At 54.4% G+C, this 14,644-nt stretch overlaps 1 protein-coding gene across 2 annotated transcripts in view; it reads left to right on the forward strand.

The window, feature by feature from the left end:
- Positions 1–8,552, forward strand: part of HIVEP3 (HIVEP zinc finger 3) — a 535,004-nt gene extending 526,452 nt beyond the window's left edge. Inside the window, exons 8-10 of one of the 2 annotated variants that reach the window (XM_070468342.1) lie at positions 927–1,013; positions 5,201–6,099; positions 7,645–8,552. In XM_070468342.1, coding sequence (XP_070324443.1) covers positions 927–1,013; positions 5,201–6,099; positions 7,645–8,454 — 1,796 coding nt within the window. In that variant the 3' untranslated portion in view covers positions 8,455–8,552. The remainder of the gene's footprint in view (positions 1–926; positions 1,014–5,200; positions 6,100–7,644) is intronic. The other variant, XM_070468343.1, reaches the window with a different exon arrangement.
- Positions 8,553–14,644: the final 6,092 nt, after the last annotated feature.

A 14,644-nucleotide genomic window follows, 5' to 3' on the forward strand; every position in this document is an offset into this window, starting at 1 on the left:
ACAGCAATCTCTAGAGCAACAGTGAGCACATCACAGCTGGAGGCGATTGCTGAGCCCAAAGGAACATTCTGAGGCACCTGGCCTGCATCCTGCGGCGAGCGGGGGCTCCCCTGCTGGTCCTTCGTGAACGCTCCTGCTTATAGGGATTTGTGGCCTGTGAAGCGCCATGCACACAGTGGGGAGAATTGGTGTCGTGGTGTTTCTCCTGATTCCACACAGCTGCTGTCTCTGCCCTTCAGCCCACTGCGGACAGAGACAGCCACCCCCCGAGGGCTTTGTAGTCATGGGGAGGACGTAGGCTTTGCTCAGCCTTCCCCGTGTGCACCGCCCTTGGCCATGTCTGCATGGCAGTGACCTTGGAGGCCCAGGAAGGGGACGTGATTCTCTAAGAAAGTCAGGACTTGGACCCCAGCCTTGTGGCCCGCAGGTCCCTGTCTAGCAGACCTCGCTATGCCTTCTGCCCTTTCTCCATGTCTGTTAATAGCAGTAACTTTGTCCTGGTTCCTCCTCCCAAACCCTAAGATCCCTCCCTGTGGGCTGGCCCAGCAGACGGATATCCTCAGTACCCACTCCCGTGCTAGTTCATGGGCTGGCTCCCTGCTCTCATCCCAGCACTTGAGATGGTCAGCAATCCTGTCACCAGCTTCTGGGCCCAAAAGGCAGGAAAAAAACTATTGCATATGACTTGTCTTTTAATCTCCTTTTGTTTTTTTTTTAACCAGCATCTCACTTCCTCATTGTACTCTCTGTCCCCTCACAGCCCCTCACCCACCCTACCCTACTCCTCTGTACCATCGTGCACGGCGGCCATGGCTGCACCCCCACCTGAGCTCCTGGGCAGAGGGATGTCCTGGCACCTGCCCCGCCAGGCGCCACCCTGGCCCCCTGCCCTCCAGCCATGCCTGAGTCTTCTCATTCCTTTCCAGGGAATCTGACTAAGCATATGAAGTCGAAGGCCCACAGCAAAAAGTGCCAAGAGACGGGGGTGCTGGAGGAGCTGGAAGCCGAAGAAGGTAATGAATTGCCAACTCCCTTCTCCCCCTCCCCCTATCTTCCCCTCCCTCTCCTAGCCCCCTGGCCCTCCCCCTCATTTCTGTCCTCCTTGCCTCTGCTTCCCCTCCTCCTCTCCTTCCTCACCCTCTTCTCCAGTTTTCCCAAATACAAAGAGACAAAGGTTAAGTTCACAGAACAATGGCACCCACGCCCCTCCTTCTTATAGCACATGCCTGGAGCCAGAGCACTTGTGCATTGCTGTCTGTCACGCATTGGAGCACCCAGCACCCAGTGGGTGCTCAGTGAATGTATGGTGGTTACATTAATACTTGAGTAATTATAGTCAACATTGATTGAGCACCCACTCTGTCAGGCATACTCTAGACACGTGCTGTGGTTATCTTGGCAAATCCTTACAATGACACAGTGAGGTACATACTCTTATATGCTCCACACCCACACTCACACCTCCACACCATGGACATGGGCTTGATGCCCAGGTCTTTTAAAGCTAGGGGCTTTAAAAAGACTCGAAGCCAGGCAGACCTGACAGCCCCCCTGTCACCTCTCAATCCCATCCCATGTCCCAGCACCGCACTCCAGCCTCAGTCCCCCAGTAGCAATATTAGAGCCATATTAGGGCCAGTTTCTGTGAAGACAAGGCAGAGGGGAAGGCGAATCCAAGTCAGCATGTCTGGCTGGGCCCTGCCAGGCCTCAGCATCCAAGAAGGAGGCCAGTGCAGCAGCTTTGGGGGGTAAATAAGCAACCAGAGATGGTCCTTCCGCAGTGAGCAAACCTTTGACCAGATCCCCTAAAATCAGAGTCAAGAGAGTGTGAAAAGGAGAGGTGTGTGTTCCTGTGTCTTATTTCTTTCTGTTTATCTGATTTGGGAATGTATGTGCAGTCTTAAAAACAAGTTAGGTCATATTTCCTTTTAGGTGAAATGAATCAGCTTTATTGAACAGACAGTGAACTCGGAGCTGTGGCCTCCAAAATGAGAATGTGGGGTTACCAGGTTTATCAAGAAAGTACATCAAGCCATTTACAGATGTCTCATTAAGTCCTCATAACTGTGTTAGAAACTTGTGTCACTCCTTTTTAAATTGAAGACATTTAGTAAAGCTCAAACAGGTTATGGAATTTGCCTGAGGTCAGACAAAAACCCTGGGTCCATGCCACTCCAGTGCCTGGTGGGCTGGACAGGGGAGCTGCACCCAAGCCCAGAGCCCTGCGTGGGGGACCCTGAACTGTCTCTGCCCCTCTTTCAGCTTCATTTTCCCAATGAGGCCAAAAAAGATGACCTTATTTGAGAATACATGAAACCAGTGCAATCGTTCTAGAAATAATTCCTGCCAGCACCAGCCCTATTCTAAGTTCTACTCTAGGTGCTAGAGATTCTTCAATGAATGAAATATAGTTCCTGTCCTCAGAAAGCCTGCATTCTAGAGGGGAGCCGGGTAGTCAACAAATGTGGGATAGGGCAAGAGCCTTGAGTGTGAACCAAAGCACCCATGACAGGTAGGGAAGTGTGGGGAGCGGCCTCTCTGTTCAGGTGATGTGAGCCGCGAGCATGAGGCAGGGGTCAGGAAGCCATGTGGAGCCCGGGGAAGGGCTCTCCCTGCAGGTGGAACAGCAGGTGCAGAGCCCCTGAGGGCAAGAGTCAGAGAGCTGTGGCTGTGAAGGTCAAGGGATGGATTTAGCCGCGTGCTGGAGCAACTGCCCTGACTCTGTATGCAGAGGACGGCCGGTGTGGGGCGCGGCTGGAGGCGCTGATGCAGGCTGAGCACGTGTTGGACTGGGTGGGCGGAGGGAGGTGGAGAAACGTGCGGTCAGGTTTTGCTGGCACATCAGGGCGAGGGGCGGGGGGCGGAGGGTGAAAGCATGAGAATAAAAGAGCCAAGGATGATTTCCGAGGTTTATGACCTAGGAAACTGGAAGGACGGAGTTGCCATTTCCCGCGATGATGAAGATTCGGGGAGGAGTTTGTCTGTTAGACGCGAAGTGGTTGGGAGGTGGCCAGGCCGGCGACGCAGCCCCGCCCCTGAGGGTGAGGAGGTTGAGCACCAGCGCCACCGTGTGGCCAGACCCCACCAGCGCCCCGGAGCGCTTCGTTCCACCCATCCCAGGCCCCAGAGAGGCGGGACTTTGTGGAGATTGACAGTGAGGGGCATTAGGAATAGTCGATAGGCAGGGGCCTCCCGTAGAGCCCTGCAAGAGCCCAGATGTGGGGGGCCTGGCGAACCTTGTGCTGGGCAGGGGATTCTTGGCTTCCATCACTCCTGAGCTGGGTGCCTGGGGCAGGGCACCAGCCCTCTCTGTCCCTCAGCTTCTTCGTCTGTTACGAAGAGACTTGAGGATCTTTCCTGCTGAATATGAGGAGCCGCTGATCCTGACTCCCTGACTAGTAGCACTACCCTTCTGACCTTCAACTGCAGCGTGAGATGCTGGCTGTGCTGCCAGTGTGTTGAGGTTGTGGGGTACTTGGAGTGAGAAGAGCTGAGGTTTATTGGTTACTTCCTAGGTGTCAGACCCTCACAATCCTCCCAACAGCTTCATAAAGTGGCTTTTATTACTCTTACCCCCCCACCCCCCCCCCGCCATTTTACAGACAAGGAAACTGAACCCAGAAAGAAAAAGTAAATTATTCAACATTACACAGTAAGGAAGGGGTGGGACTGAGATTCAAACCCAGACCATTTCCTGCTTCTCGGTGCATAAAAACATTTTTAAACTGGCAGCGTAATGATGCAGGGGTTATAAACCTTAGGCCTGACTCAGCCATTACTTTCTGGGTGACCTTGGGGAAGCATTTGCCTGCTCTGAGCGTGGGTTTCCCCACAGTTGACAAGAGGTGAGGCTAGGTGAACTCCTGGGGCTAAAGTCTTAGGGCAAAGCTTTAAGGTATGTTTTGCTCCCCCCTCACGACCCCTGCTCTCTGGTCCCCAGCCCCTTCCCCCACTCTGGTCATTCTGCTCCCAGCTGCCAGGAGGTCATGCCCTTGGCTGCCCTTCACCTGACAGCTCCAGCTCCTCCACCCCATAGTTTTTGATCTACATCTTCTTAAATGCCGACTGTCATCCACTGTGTGCATCTTATTGATGAGTGCTGAGCTGTTTGAAAGTACAAATGCTGGGGTTTCTGGTCCCGGTGCAGCTTGGCATGGTGGGGTCCAGAATCGTGGTTGTACCAGTGCCCTGAGTCATCTCTCTTAGTAGTCGAGGGGGGCTGACATGAACTTAGTGTTGGGCCAGCAGGACCGAAACCCTCAGGAGCCTGCCAGGTGGGCTAGATGTTAGCAGAGCTCTCCCCAGAGTTCTGATTGCTGCCACCTTCAGAGATGCCCAAACTAGGCCTGTGTCCTGTTAGAGCTGACCCCGCTGGTGGGGCTGCCCCACCCGAAGTCGGACCAGGAGGCTGGTATTTCAGAGCTCCACTCTCCTCCCCAGCTGGGAGCACCAGGAGTTCTACAAGCACCTTCTCTGGACATGAGTGGTTGGGAAGAGGCCCTCTCTGCGGGCTGAGGTCAGCTTAGCCAAACCTTCCCAGATAACAGGGCCTGCCACCTGCTGTTGTATCAGGCATCAGTAGCCTGGTCACAGGGGCAGGTGTGTATGTAAAACTGACTGTGCCCAGTGCTGCTGGACCCGCCAGCAATGGCTGCTGTGTCCCAGAATAATAGATGTCTCCATGAACGCGTTGAGTGACTCCAGTTAATAGAGCCCTCGCTGTGTGCGGGCATGTGTCTCCTCCTCCCCGTAAGCCCTATGAGATGAGACTGCCATATTCATTTGACAAAGACGGAGACAGAGGCCCAGCAGAGTGACTTAACTTGCTCATGGTGAAGCCAGCACTGAATACTAACCAGAAAGAAAAAGAAAGAAAAGGGCTGTCTTGTTTGCTGTGGTTCGATACCAGCCCTACTACTTACTTTACCTGGGCAAGGTAAGGTAAACTCTGTCATCTTACTTCCCTGTCTGTAACATGAAGATAGGATTAGTGCTACCTGGCAGGATTATTTGTGGGTTAGGTGAATTAACGCACAGGCAGGTCCTAGAACTGAACCTGAACATGGTAGATCCAAGGTCATCTTTGCTGTCTTCACAAAGTGCTCCCATAGCCTCAGCCGCCTTGGCTGTCAGGTGGGGCCTGTGGCCCGAGCAGCAGGTGAGAGGCTGTGACCGCGGCTCTCCTGTGTCTGTCCCTCAGGAACCAGTGATGACCCATTCCAGGACTCGGAAGGGCGAGAGGGCGCAGAAGCCGTGGCCGAGCACCAGTTTTCAGACCTGGACGACTCGGACTCGGACTCGGACCTGGACGAAGACGAGGATGAGGACGAGGAGGAGAGCCAGGACGAGCCATCAGGCCCGTCCTCGGAGGCGCCCCCGCCTGGCCCGCCAGCCACGCTGCCGGCAGACTCCTCACCTGTTCAGGGCCCTCAGCCCACAGAGGCCACCCGGGGCAGCTCGGTCTCAGAAGCTGAGCGCTCGGCACCCGGCAGCTGCTCCACACCCAGCCAAAGCATCCTGTGCCTCCCCCGGCTGGCACCAGCCCCCCGGGGCCCCGTGGAGAAGGACACAGGCTTGGCCCTGAGCTCCCAGGCTGTGTCCCCGAGGAGGCCGTGGTCCCCAAGCAAAGAAGCAGGCAGCCACCTACCACTCATCCCAAAACACTCACTAACCAAAAGCGACTCGTCTCCCCAGCGACATTCACCGGCCCGAGAGCCACTGGCCTCAGCCCCGAGCCCGCCTGGCCCCCAGACGGGCCCCTTCCCCTGCGGGTCCCCTAGACTCGAGCTGTCTCCTCTTGCCCTCCACCACCTGGGAAGGGAACTGCCTCCTCGAGCACGCCTGCCCCCCGAACGCAAGGGCGCTGCAGACCCAGGCCCCCCCAGACACTCGCCCACCAGAAGATGGTCTCCAGGCCAGGCCGAGTCACCACCACGGTCAGCGCTGCCAGGGAAGTGGGCCTTGGTGGGGCCGGGCAGCCCCTCGGCAGCCGAGCGTGGCCCAGGCTCAGGGCTGGCCCCCCGGGCTCTCTACCCACCCGCGCCTCTACCTCACAAGCTTCTCGGCAGAAGCCCAGCGGAGACCTGTACCTCCACGTGGGTGAGTTCCTGTCCCCCAAGTGGCTGATGGGTGGGGGGCCGCGAGCTCACACCTCCCTGAGCGTCACACCCGGAGCTGCACCCCTGCCGGTTCAGCAGTTACCAGTAAGGCATGCATTGGGCGCCTGTTGCCCCAGGCACTGTGCTGAGTGCCTGAAGCCAGTTACTTATGTGTCAGAAGCAGCAGAGCATGGACTCGAGCTGGACTGAAAGAAAGTGAAAGTGGAAGTGTTAGTTGCACAGTCATGTCCAACTCTATGGACTGTAGCTGGCCAGGCTCCTCTGTCCATGGAATTCTTCAGGCAAGAATACTGAAATGGGTTGCCATGCCCTTCTCCAGGGGATCTTCCCAACCCTGGGATTGAATCCAGGTCTCCGGCATCACAGGCAGATTCTTTACCATCTGAGCCACCAGGGACGACCGGTGGTTTTTTAATTCTGGACTTCCCAGAATTAACTGCAGGTTCTGTCACTCACGAGCAGTGTGGCCTTAGATGTGGGTATAAATACTCATGCCACTTCCTCCCACCCCATTTCCACGTATTCTTTGAGCAGATGGCAGAGCCCAACCAAAATCTCCACATCGCCAACATGACTGCCACCAGCACCCTCCGAGTCACTTCAGCCAACTCCATCCCATCCTACCATCAGCACCATCACTGTCGCATCACCAGTGCCATCTGCCATCAGTACACTCCAGCCCCACCCCCACCCTCCACCCCCCCACCCCCCCCCGCCCCGCGCTTAAGTTTGATCACCGTTGTCACATCACTGTCACCACCACGGTCACGATCCCCAGCACTGACACTGTTATCATCATCGGCTTACTTTTCCCCTCCCAACACCTTTTCTGTCACTGGATTGTCAGCACCCAACACCTCTGCTCACTGCCAGCAGCATCAGCACCATCACTCAGAGATTCGAGCTCCAGGGGTAGCACCATCGAGGAATCTTGGTTTTTAATTTGGGGCTCAAGTTAAAATTCCTGGTGGTGAAAAAGTGAAAGTCGTTCAGTCATATCTGACTCTTTGTGACCCCATGGACTGTATAGAATTCTCCAGGCCAGAATACTGGAGTGAGTAGCCTTTCCCTTCTCCAGGGGATCTTCCCAACCCAGGGATCAAGCCCAGGTCTCCCACACTGCAGACGGATTCTTGGTGGTGGGAGGAGGTTAAGAGCCTGGGGTGGGAACTCACGTTCAAGGGTAAAGTTGGGTCAGTCTTGTCTGAGGAACAGGAGAGGCAGCAGAACCGACAGCGGCATGAGAGCCGACAGGGCATCCCCATTCTCTGAAGACCGGCCGGAAGCGTGGGGACCTTGGTTCCTGAGTGTGCCTGTGGTCACTGCAGGGCTGGGGACGGCCCATTCCAGAGAGGGCACCCACCCAGGGCGACACCATGGGCAAGGGTTGGGACTCGGTGGTGGCCTCGTTCAGCCAGGACCTGCTCTGTGATCTCACCAAGTCCCCTCCTCACTCTAGTCCTCAGGGTCTCCAGGTGCCCAGCAGGTAACCCTCGCCTCCCTCTGTCTTCTTTTCTGACCCTAGCAGAAGGCCGAGTCGCCAAGTCCGTCCTGTTCACCTGCCCCCGCTCCTCCTCTCTTCTCCCGACCCTTCTCGGCCCCCCACGACTTCCACGGCCACAGCCCGGCCCGGACGGAAAACATCTTCAGCCACCTGCCTCTGCACTCCCAGCGCTTGACCCGCGCCCCATGCCCCCTGATTCCCATCGGCGGGATCCAGATGGTGCAGGCCCGGCCGGGGGCCCACCCTGTCCTGCTGCCCGGGCCCCGCGAGGCCTGGATCAGCGGCTTCTCGGGGGGCGGAAGCGACCTGACCGGGTCCCGGGAGGCCCAGGAGCGAGGCCGCTGGAGCCCCACCGAGAGCTCGTCGGCCTCCGTGTCCCCCGTGGCCAAGGTCTCCAAATTCACACTCTCCTCGGAGCTGGAGACCAGGGACTACCCCAAGGAGAGGGGGAGGACGAGAGGGGGCCTGGGCAGACCTCCCGACTGGGAGCCCCATGCGTCCCAAGTGCCCACAGAGCCCGCGCCGACGCACAGCCCCCGCACCCCACCCGAGGCCTCACCCCGGGCACCCCCGGGCCGCCGGGCAGAGTCCCAGAGCCCCCACCTGGAGTCACCACGGGTGCCGGCCAACCCTGCGGCCTCCGCCACCCCGCCGCTGGACCGCAGCAGTTCTGTGGGCTGCCTGGCCGAGACCTCTGCTCGCTTCCCAGCCCGGAGGAGGAACCTCTCTGGGGAACCCAGGACAAGTCAGGGCTCCCCCCAGCCCTTGGGAAGTGGGGGGCCCGGGGCACCTCCACACCAGCCCAAGGACCAGGGGCCCCGGAGCACTTAGCCTCTCCCTGACCGCTTCAGCATCTGGCTTCTGGTGTTTGGCAACAGACATTTCCAGCCGACTTCCTCGAATCATCTTGCTGTCACGGGCTCCGTGTCCCATCTGTTGATCTTTCCAAGCAGCTTCTGCTCAGCGCCCCCGTCTGTCTTATCTTCCCACCTCGTATGCAGTTACCTGTGCCTTTTTCTATGACCTTTTGTTGCTTGAAACAAACAACACACACACAAACATAAAAAAAAAAAAAACCCACGAGGAGACTGAGGCTGTGAATATTTAGATGGGGCCTCACCCTGGGCCACTGCGATCAGCAGCCATCCACAAAGCTGGCAAGAGGCAGTCAGTTGCTGAAAGAAAGGGGATGCACTGAGGGAGAGACAGAGGGAAAAAAAAAAAGAAACTTTTAAAAATATATAAGTAAATGTAAAAGCAAGCACTCCTATGTACAGATGTTTATGGTTCCTATTTATTGCTGCTTCATCCCACCCCAGCTAAGTGGCTTCCCCTGGCTGCTAGCAGAAGGGTCAGCGGCCCAAGGCAGAGGGACAAGGCTGGGAGACTCCATGGGCAGGCCCAGAAAACTCCAACTTTCTTTTTCCAAAGAAAAAGGTAAATTTTCCTAGGAATTCAACACAAACTATTTGGAGCAAGTAGAAGGTAGTTGCTGGTTGGGTCCCCACGGCTCCCAGACACCCTGGTGGTCTGAATCGTGATCCCATTCTGGCATCTGACCCGTAGACAAGTCCCTCCACCCCAGCACCTCTACTCCACACCCCGCCCTCAACCTTTGGACTGGGAAAGGAGCCCTGACCACCCATCTCCCCTTTCCTAAGAACCTGACCTCAGCCTCGCTATCAGGGCCCCAGCCACTGCTGCGTCTTTGTTCTAGAAACTACCCACAAGGCTGAAGGGACAAGGCCTAACCCCTGGGGGTCAAGATCCAAGGTGCATTGCCTTGCCATTCCCAAGGCCAGGCTTGGGCTTCATTTCACATTTGGTCCCTGGGGTACAAAGGGCTCTATTTCCTCCATGACTGGGCTTTTCCGGTACTTGGCACTGGAAGTTTCCAAGGACTCATTTCTGGACCTCTTTGCAGCAGGATCGGTCCTCCTGTTTCTGTATCACACACTGTCAGGCCTCTAATATCCCCAGGAAGTTCCCAGAACCATGACTGGTGGGAACTGCCCAGGCCTCCTATTGGTTGGCTTAAATCTCTTTTAAAAAATAAAATTATATATGTATATATATACATATATATACATATATATATATGTAGAAAGAGAATGGTGTTTGATATTTCCCCTAGCCTCCTATTGTCCAAGGTCATTTCAGTTCTTCTCCAAAGCAATCAAGAATAACTAGTGCCTCATCCTCATCCCCATCTCCTCCTTTAAGAAGCTGCCCTGTATTTTCTGGGGCAAAAGCCTGCTTTGTAAAAAACAATAATAAATAATAATAATATGACTAAAAATTAAAATCCCAAGTTGAAATACGGAACTTGAACTCTAGCATGTTTACCCAGCCCTGGGATAGGTGGGGTTTCCCCAACCTCCAGAAATTATTTTATTTTGTTTCTACCAGGGGGAGAAAGCACAAGGACCTGGTCATAGCCCAGCCAGGCTAGGTGCTAATGCCGTGGAGCAGGGACCTCCTTGGCCCGTCCCCATTCCTCAGCCAGGCTGTATGAATCCTGTGGCCAGAGGGGGCTCCTGGGCTGTTGAAGTTATTTAGACAGGACACCATAAGGTGTAGAGAGCTACACCATGCAGAGGCACCTCTGTGGGCTCCTACCCTTGGGCATAATTCCCTCTTCCACCATTTCAGGACTTTCCCCTCCTTGGACTCTGCTGCCAGGACAAACTAGCCACAGTCAGCCTCCAGCCAGACCACCTGGTTCATTTCCCTCTGGCTAAGACAAAAAGGGAACAATAGGGAAGGGCTTCTTTAGGAGAGGCGATGGCTGGGCTCCAGGGTGCTGGGGCTAGGGGTTAGCCAGCACTTTCTGGCTGCCTGACCCAGGGTCTGAAGCTCTTGGTCCCCCTAGAAGAAGGCTAACAAGCCCAGCCTTGGCTATCCTGGCACTGGTGGGGCCTGGCAGAAAGCTGGAAGGAGCCCCGGGCCCCAGTCACAGCGTAAGCCAGAGGCTGGGTTTTTCCTCACCTTTGCTTTCCAACCTCACCCCAGGGCAGAGGTGAGGGGCATGGGAAGGTGGCTGCCTAAGGACCAGAGACTTCAAGGGCTGAGGCCTGGGAGCTGGATAAAGGGCAGTGCTTCAGCCCATGCTTGAAATCTTCCTGGGCAAGATCTTCCAGCTCCAGACCTACAGAGCAGCAAACAGGGGGCTCTGCTAGAGTAGCCCCTGACCTTGGGGGTAGCCAGGCCCCTCCTCCAAGCCCTGCCCCACAGCTCTCCCCTGACATCATTTCTTGGGTACTCAAGACAGCCCAACTACTAAGGTTTCCTTCCTGGAGCCCTAGTCAAGGCCGGTGGTGGCCAGCAGGGGAGAGTCAGGTATAGGCAGAGGGGATGGGGGCCAGGAGTCACCAGAGACCCATTTCTCAATGACAGACACAATGTCCAAGCAATCTGGCCAAAAGGTTGTTGCCCTACACAGGCACCCAGAGAAATGGAATTGATGCCACCCGCCTGGGCTATGTGTCCCTGGGCCTGGCTCTCACCCCCTCTGCCACACTCCACTCCTGGTCCCCCAAACACAGAGCTCCCAGCCCGCACGCACACCTGCATGATAAGGGAAAGACTCTCATGTCACACCCTCCTCTCCTCCTGCCCTGCTCCCAACCACTTGCACCTTCCCAGCTTGCCTGTGACACTGTTGTCCCTGTTAAGGGACACAGTGGAGAAAGCAGTGCTAATTATTGGCATAGACACCTGTCGCTTGTTCTGCTGAAATGTCCAGGACAGTCATTCCTGGGTACAGGCCGGCTCTGGTCCTCGGGTGTCGGCAGGCTTGGGGGCCAGAAACCAACTTGCTGGGGTTTCCAAGCCAGCCCTTGTCATGGGGATTCCAAGCCAGCCGGCCCCCAGGTCTATCCTCCAGGATGCCCTTCACCCTCCGGACAAGCTCAGGGTCATTCTGGGAACTAACCTGTTCCTCTCCAAGGCACCTTTTACAAGCCAACTCCCCCTGCCCCACCACCCCCCAAGCCCCCGACCACTAAGACCCTCCAGGAAGCCAACAGCAGCGAACTGCCCACTCTCCCATCTCCATCACCTCCAACTTCCAGACCCAGCAGTCCCTCCACCTCTCTCTGTGTTAACAGGTCTGAAAGATTTAATTTCTGGATCCCTGTAGCCCCTGCTCCATCCTCACCCAACACTTTTGAATAAGAATAAGCAAGATAACTGAGCTGAATTGCTTTCTAGTCCCTTCTCCAGACAAAACCTCTTCAAAGTAAAAGTCCTGTCTGGGCAGCCGTCCTTGGAGACAGATCTGCAGCACTGACCAAGGGGAGAAATTTCCCAATGACCTGTTCCACCAATTCTGCTCCTGAGTCGCGAATCCTGTCTGCTTTCCATCAGAAAACCGCTTCGGCACTTATGATCACTTTACTAAGCCTAGTGTTTAAAAAGGAAGAGAAAAGAAACAGAAAAAAAGAAATGTATAGGCAAATGTAAGATAACATGCTCTCTGTAAGATACAAATTTGCCTTTTTTTTTTTCCCCTAAAAGGTGTATGTATTCCGTATGTGAAATTGTCTGTAGAGAGTTTCTATGTTCTTATATGGCAATACATTCCAAAAATCGTACTGTAGATATGTACAGCAACCACACTGGGATGGGGTAGTTTTGCCTGTAATTTTATTTAAACTCCAGTTTCTCTACTTGCATCTTGCAATGTCGGTATGGTATATATATCAGTGCAAAAGGAAAAAACAAAACAAAAACTCCCACAGGTCTAAAGCACAGAGTCTGATGTACAAAAAGAAAATACTGCTCAGTATTGATGTGTGACCTTTGTTGTAAATTACATCTGTACTGTGAATGAGAAGTTTTTACAAGTATAATAATTGCCTTTATTATAGCTCTGGCTGAGTGTTCAGCCTGAGGATATTTTTTAAAAAAAAAAAAAGCACGTTGGAATAAATTTGAAAATCCCAACAGAGGCCTGCTTGCCCGGCTCATGATTTCACTTAGGGCTGTAGAATGTCAGAGCTGGAGGGACACTCAGAGCCCCAAGTGTTTCTTTTGCTCCAGAGGAATCAGGGCCAGGGAAGGCGAGTGGCCAGGCCATAGTCACACAGCCTGGGATTCCAAGGGCTGCTCCCTTCCAGGCTTGGCAGGAGGCACGGTACATGGCCATGTGGTTTGGGGTCTATACTCATTTCCTAGGGCTGCCGGAACAAATGAACAAACGAAATGGCTTAAAACAGCAGAAATGTATTCTCTCACATTTTTGGAGGCCAGAAGTCTGAAGCAAGGTTCCTTGGGAGGCTCTGAGGGAGGATCTGTCCCAGACCTCTGTCCTCACTTCTGGTGGCTGCAGGCCATCCTTGGCCTTTGGTTTGTCGTTGCATCACTCTTATCTCTGCCTCTGCCTTCATTCTCGCTACCTTCTCTGTGTGTCCCATCTCAGGATCCTCACCATTGGACTTGGGGAACACCCTCATTCAGTATGATCTCATCTCTAGATCTTTAACTTAAGTATATCTGCAAGCACTCCTTTTCCTTTTCGAAAGGAGGTCATGCTTACATGTTCCAGGGGTTAGCACATGGACTTACCTTTGAGGGGCCACCACTGAGCTCACTACAAGGTAAGACCTGGAATCTGATCGTGACAGTTATTCACTGCCTCTGTGACATTGGGCAAGTTACACAACCTCTCTGGGCTTATGTTTCTTATTCTGTAAAGTAAAAGTTTTCCTGTGAGGATTAAATGAGAGAGTCTATGTGCTAAGTGCTAAGTCACTTCAGTCGTTGAACCCTATGCAACCCTATGGACTGTAGCCCACCAGGCTCCACTCTCCATGGGGATCCTCCAGGAAAGAATACTGGAGTGGGCTGCTGTGCCCTCTTCCAGGGGATCTTCCTGACCCAGGGATCAAACCTGCGGCTCTTACGTCTCCTGCATTGGCAGGCAGATTCTTTACCACTAGCACCATCTGGGAAGTGTGTATACTGCATGGTTAACAGAATCTTGAACACAGTAAGGTTTCAACAAATACTCTCTGAGCAGGCCTCACACAGGGTGCTGTGGTTACAAGGATGAAAAAGACAGGTATAGGTCCCCACCTTTTGTATGCAACAATGACTTGCTCTGCACCAGTGAGGGACTAATCATCAGACACAACAGTGAGCAAAACAGACAGCCCTGCCCTCAAAGAACTTTCATTCTAATGGGAGAAGCCATCCTTAAGCAAATAATGACATCATTAATTCCTCAGTCGCAGTGGCCATAGTTATTGCTACAGGAGAGAACAAAGCTCTCATACAGAGTAAGTCCTAAAACTCCTATGGGCTCTGGAGCCTGGGTGGGTTGTCGGGAGGAGTGCAGGTGGAGGTGGAATGGAGGAGAAACCATGATAGGAGCAGCCAGAAAGAGGTACATGGACAGTCAAGAGAGGTCTTCGGGGTAAAATGCTGGGGTAAAGTGCTTCTGGGTAAAGTGCTATCACAAGTTTAGCACTAAAAACCTAAGAGGGCCTGCTTGTTTCAGCCACAGAAGGATCATTGCTGACTTGGGGAAAAGCCGGCCTAGTCCAGCGCCTGGCCTGCAGGCCCTTCGTAGACACTGCCAGTGCTGAATGAATTGTGGAGGCAGGGGGTGGTGGTTGGGGAGTAAGGAGAAGAGGGAAGTGGGGACGGCGGACCCAGACATCCTCCCCAGGACCTGGGGGGAGGGCAGGGGAGAGCTGGGGCAGCAGCTGGAGGGCGGCAAGGAGTCCAGGGAAGAAGGGAGTTGGGAATGAGGTGGTGAGACCCCAGCCTCCTTGATTAGGAGGAGATGTTAAGTACCAGATGCAGAAATTTCTCCCAGTGTGACCCAAGGGAAGGGGTGCAAGTGACAACAGAGACAGGAAGCTGAGAATGTTTCTGCCAAGGAATTTTCTCTGTTACCTGCTGAGAGGGGAAGAGGCAGCTCCAGTATGGGGTTGGGGGGCGGGGGGGGGGGGGGCGGCAGGGGTGTGGACCAAAGACTTGAGAAAGTGTGAATGGCCTGAGAAGGGAGCAGGAG

Source organism: Odocoileus virginianus, chromosome 5, assembly GCF_023699985.2.
Source record: "Odocoileus virginianus isolate 20LAN1187 ecotype Illinois chromosome 5, Ovbor_1.2, whole genome shotgun sequence".
NCBI classification, from domain to species: domain Eukaryota; kingdom Metazoa; phylum Chordata; class Mammalia; order Artiodactyla; family Cervidae; genus Odocoileus; species Odocoileus virginianus.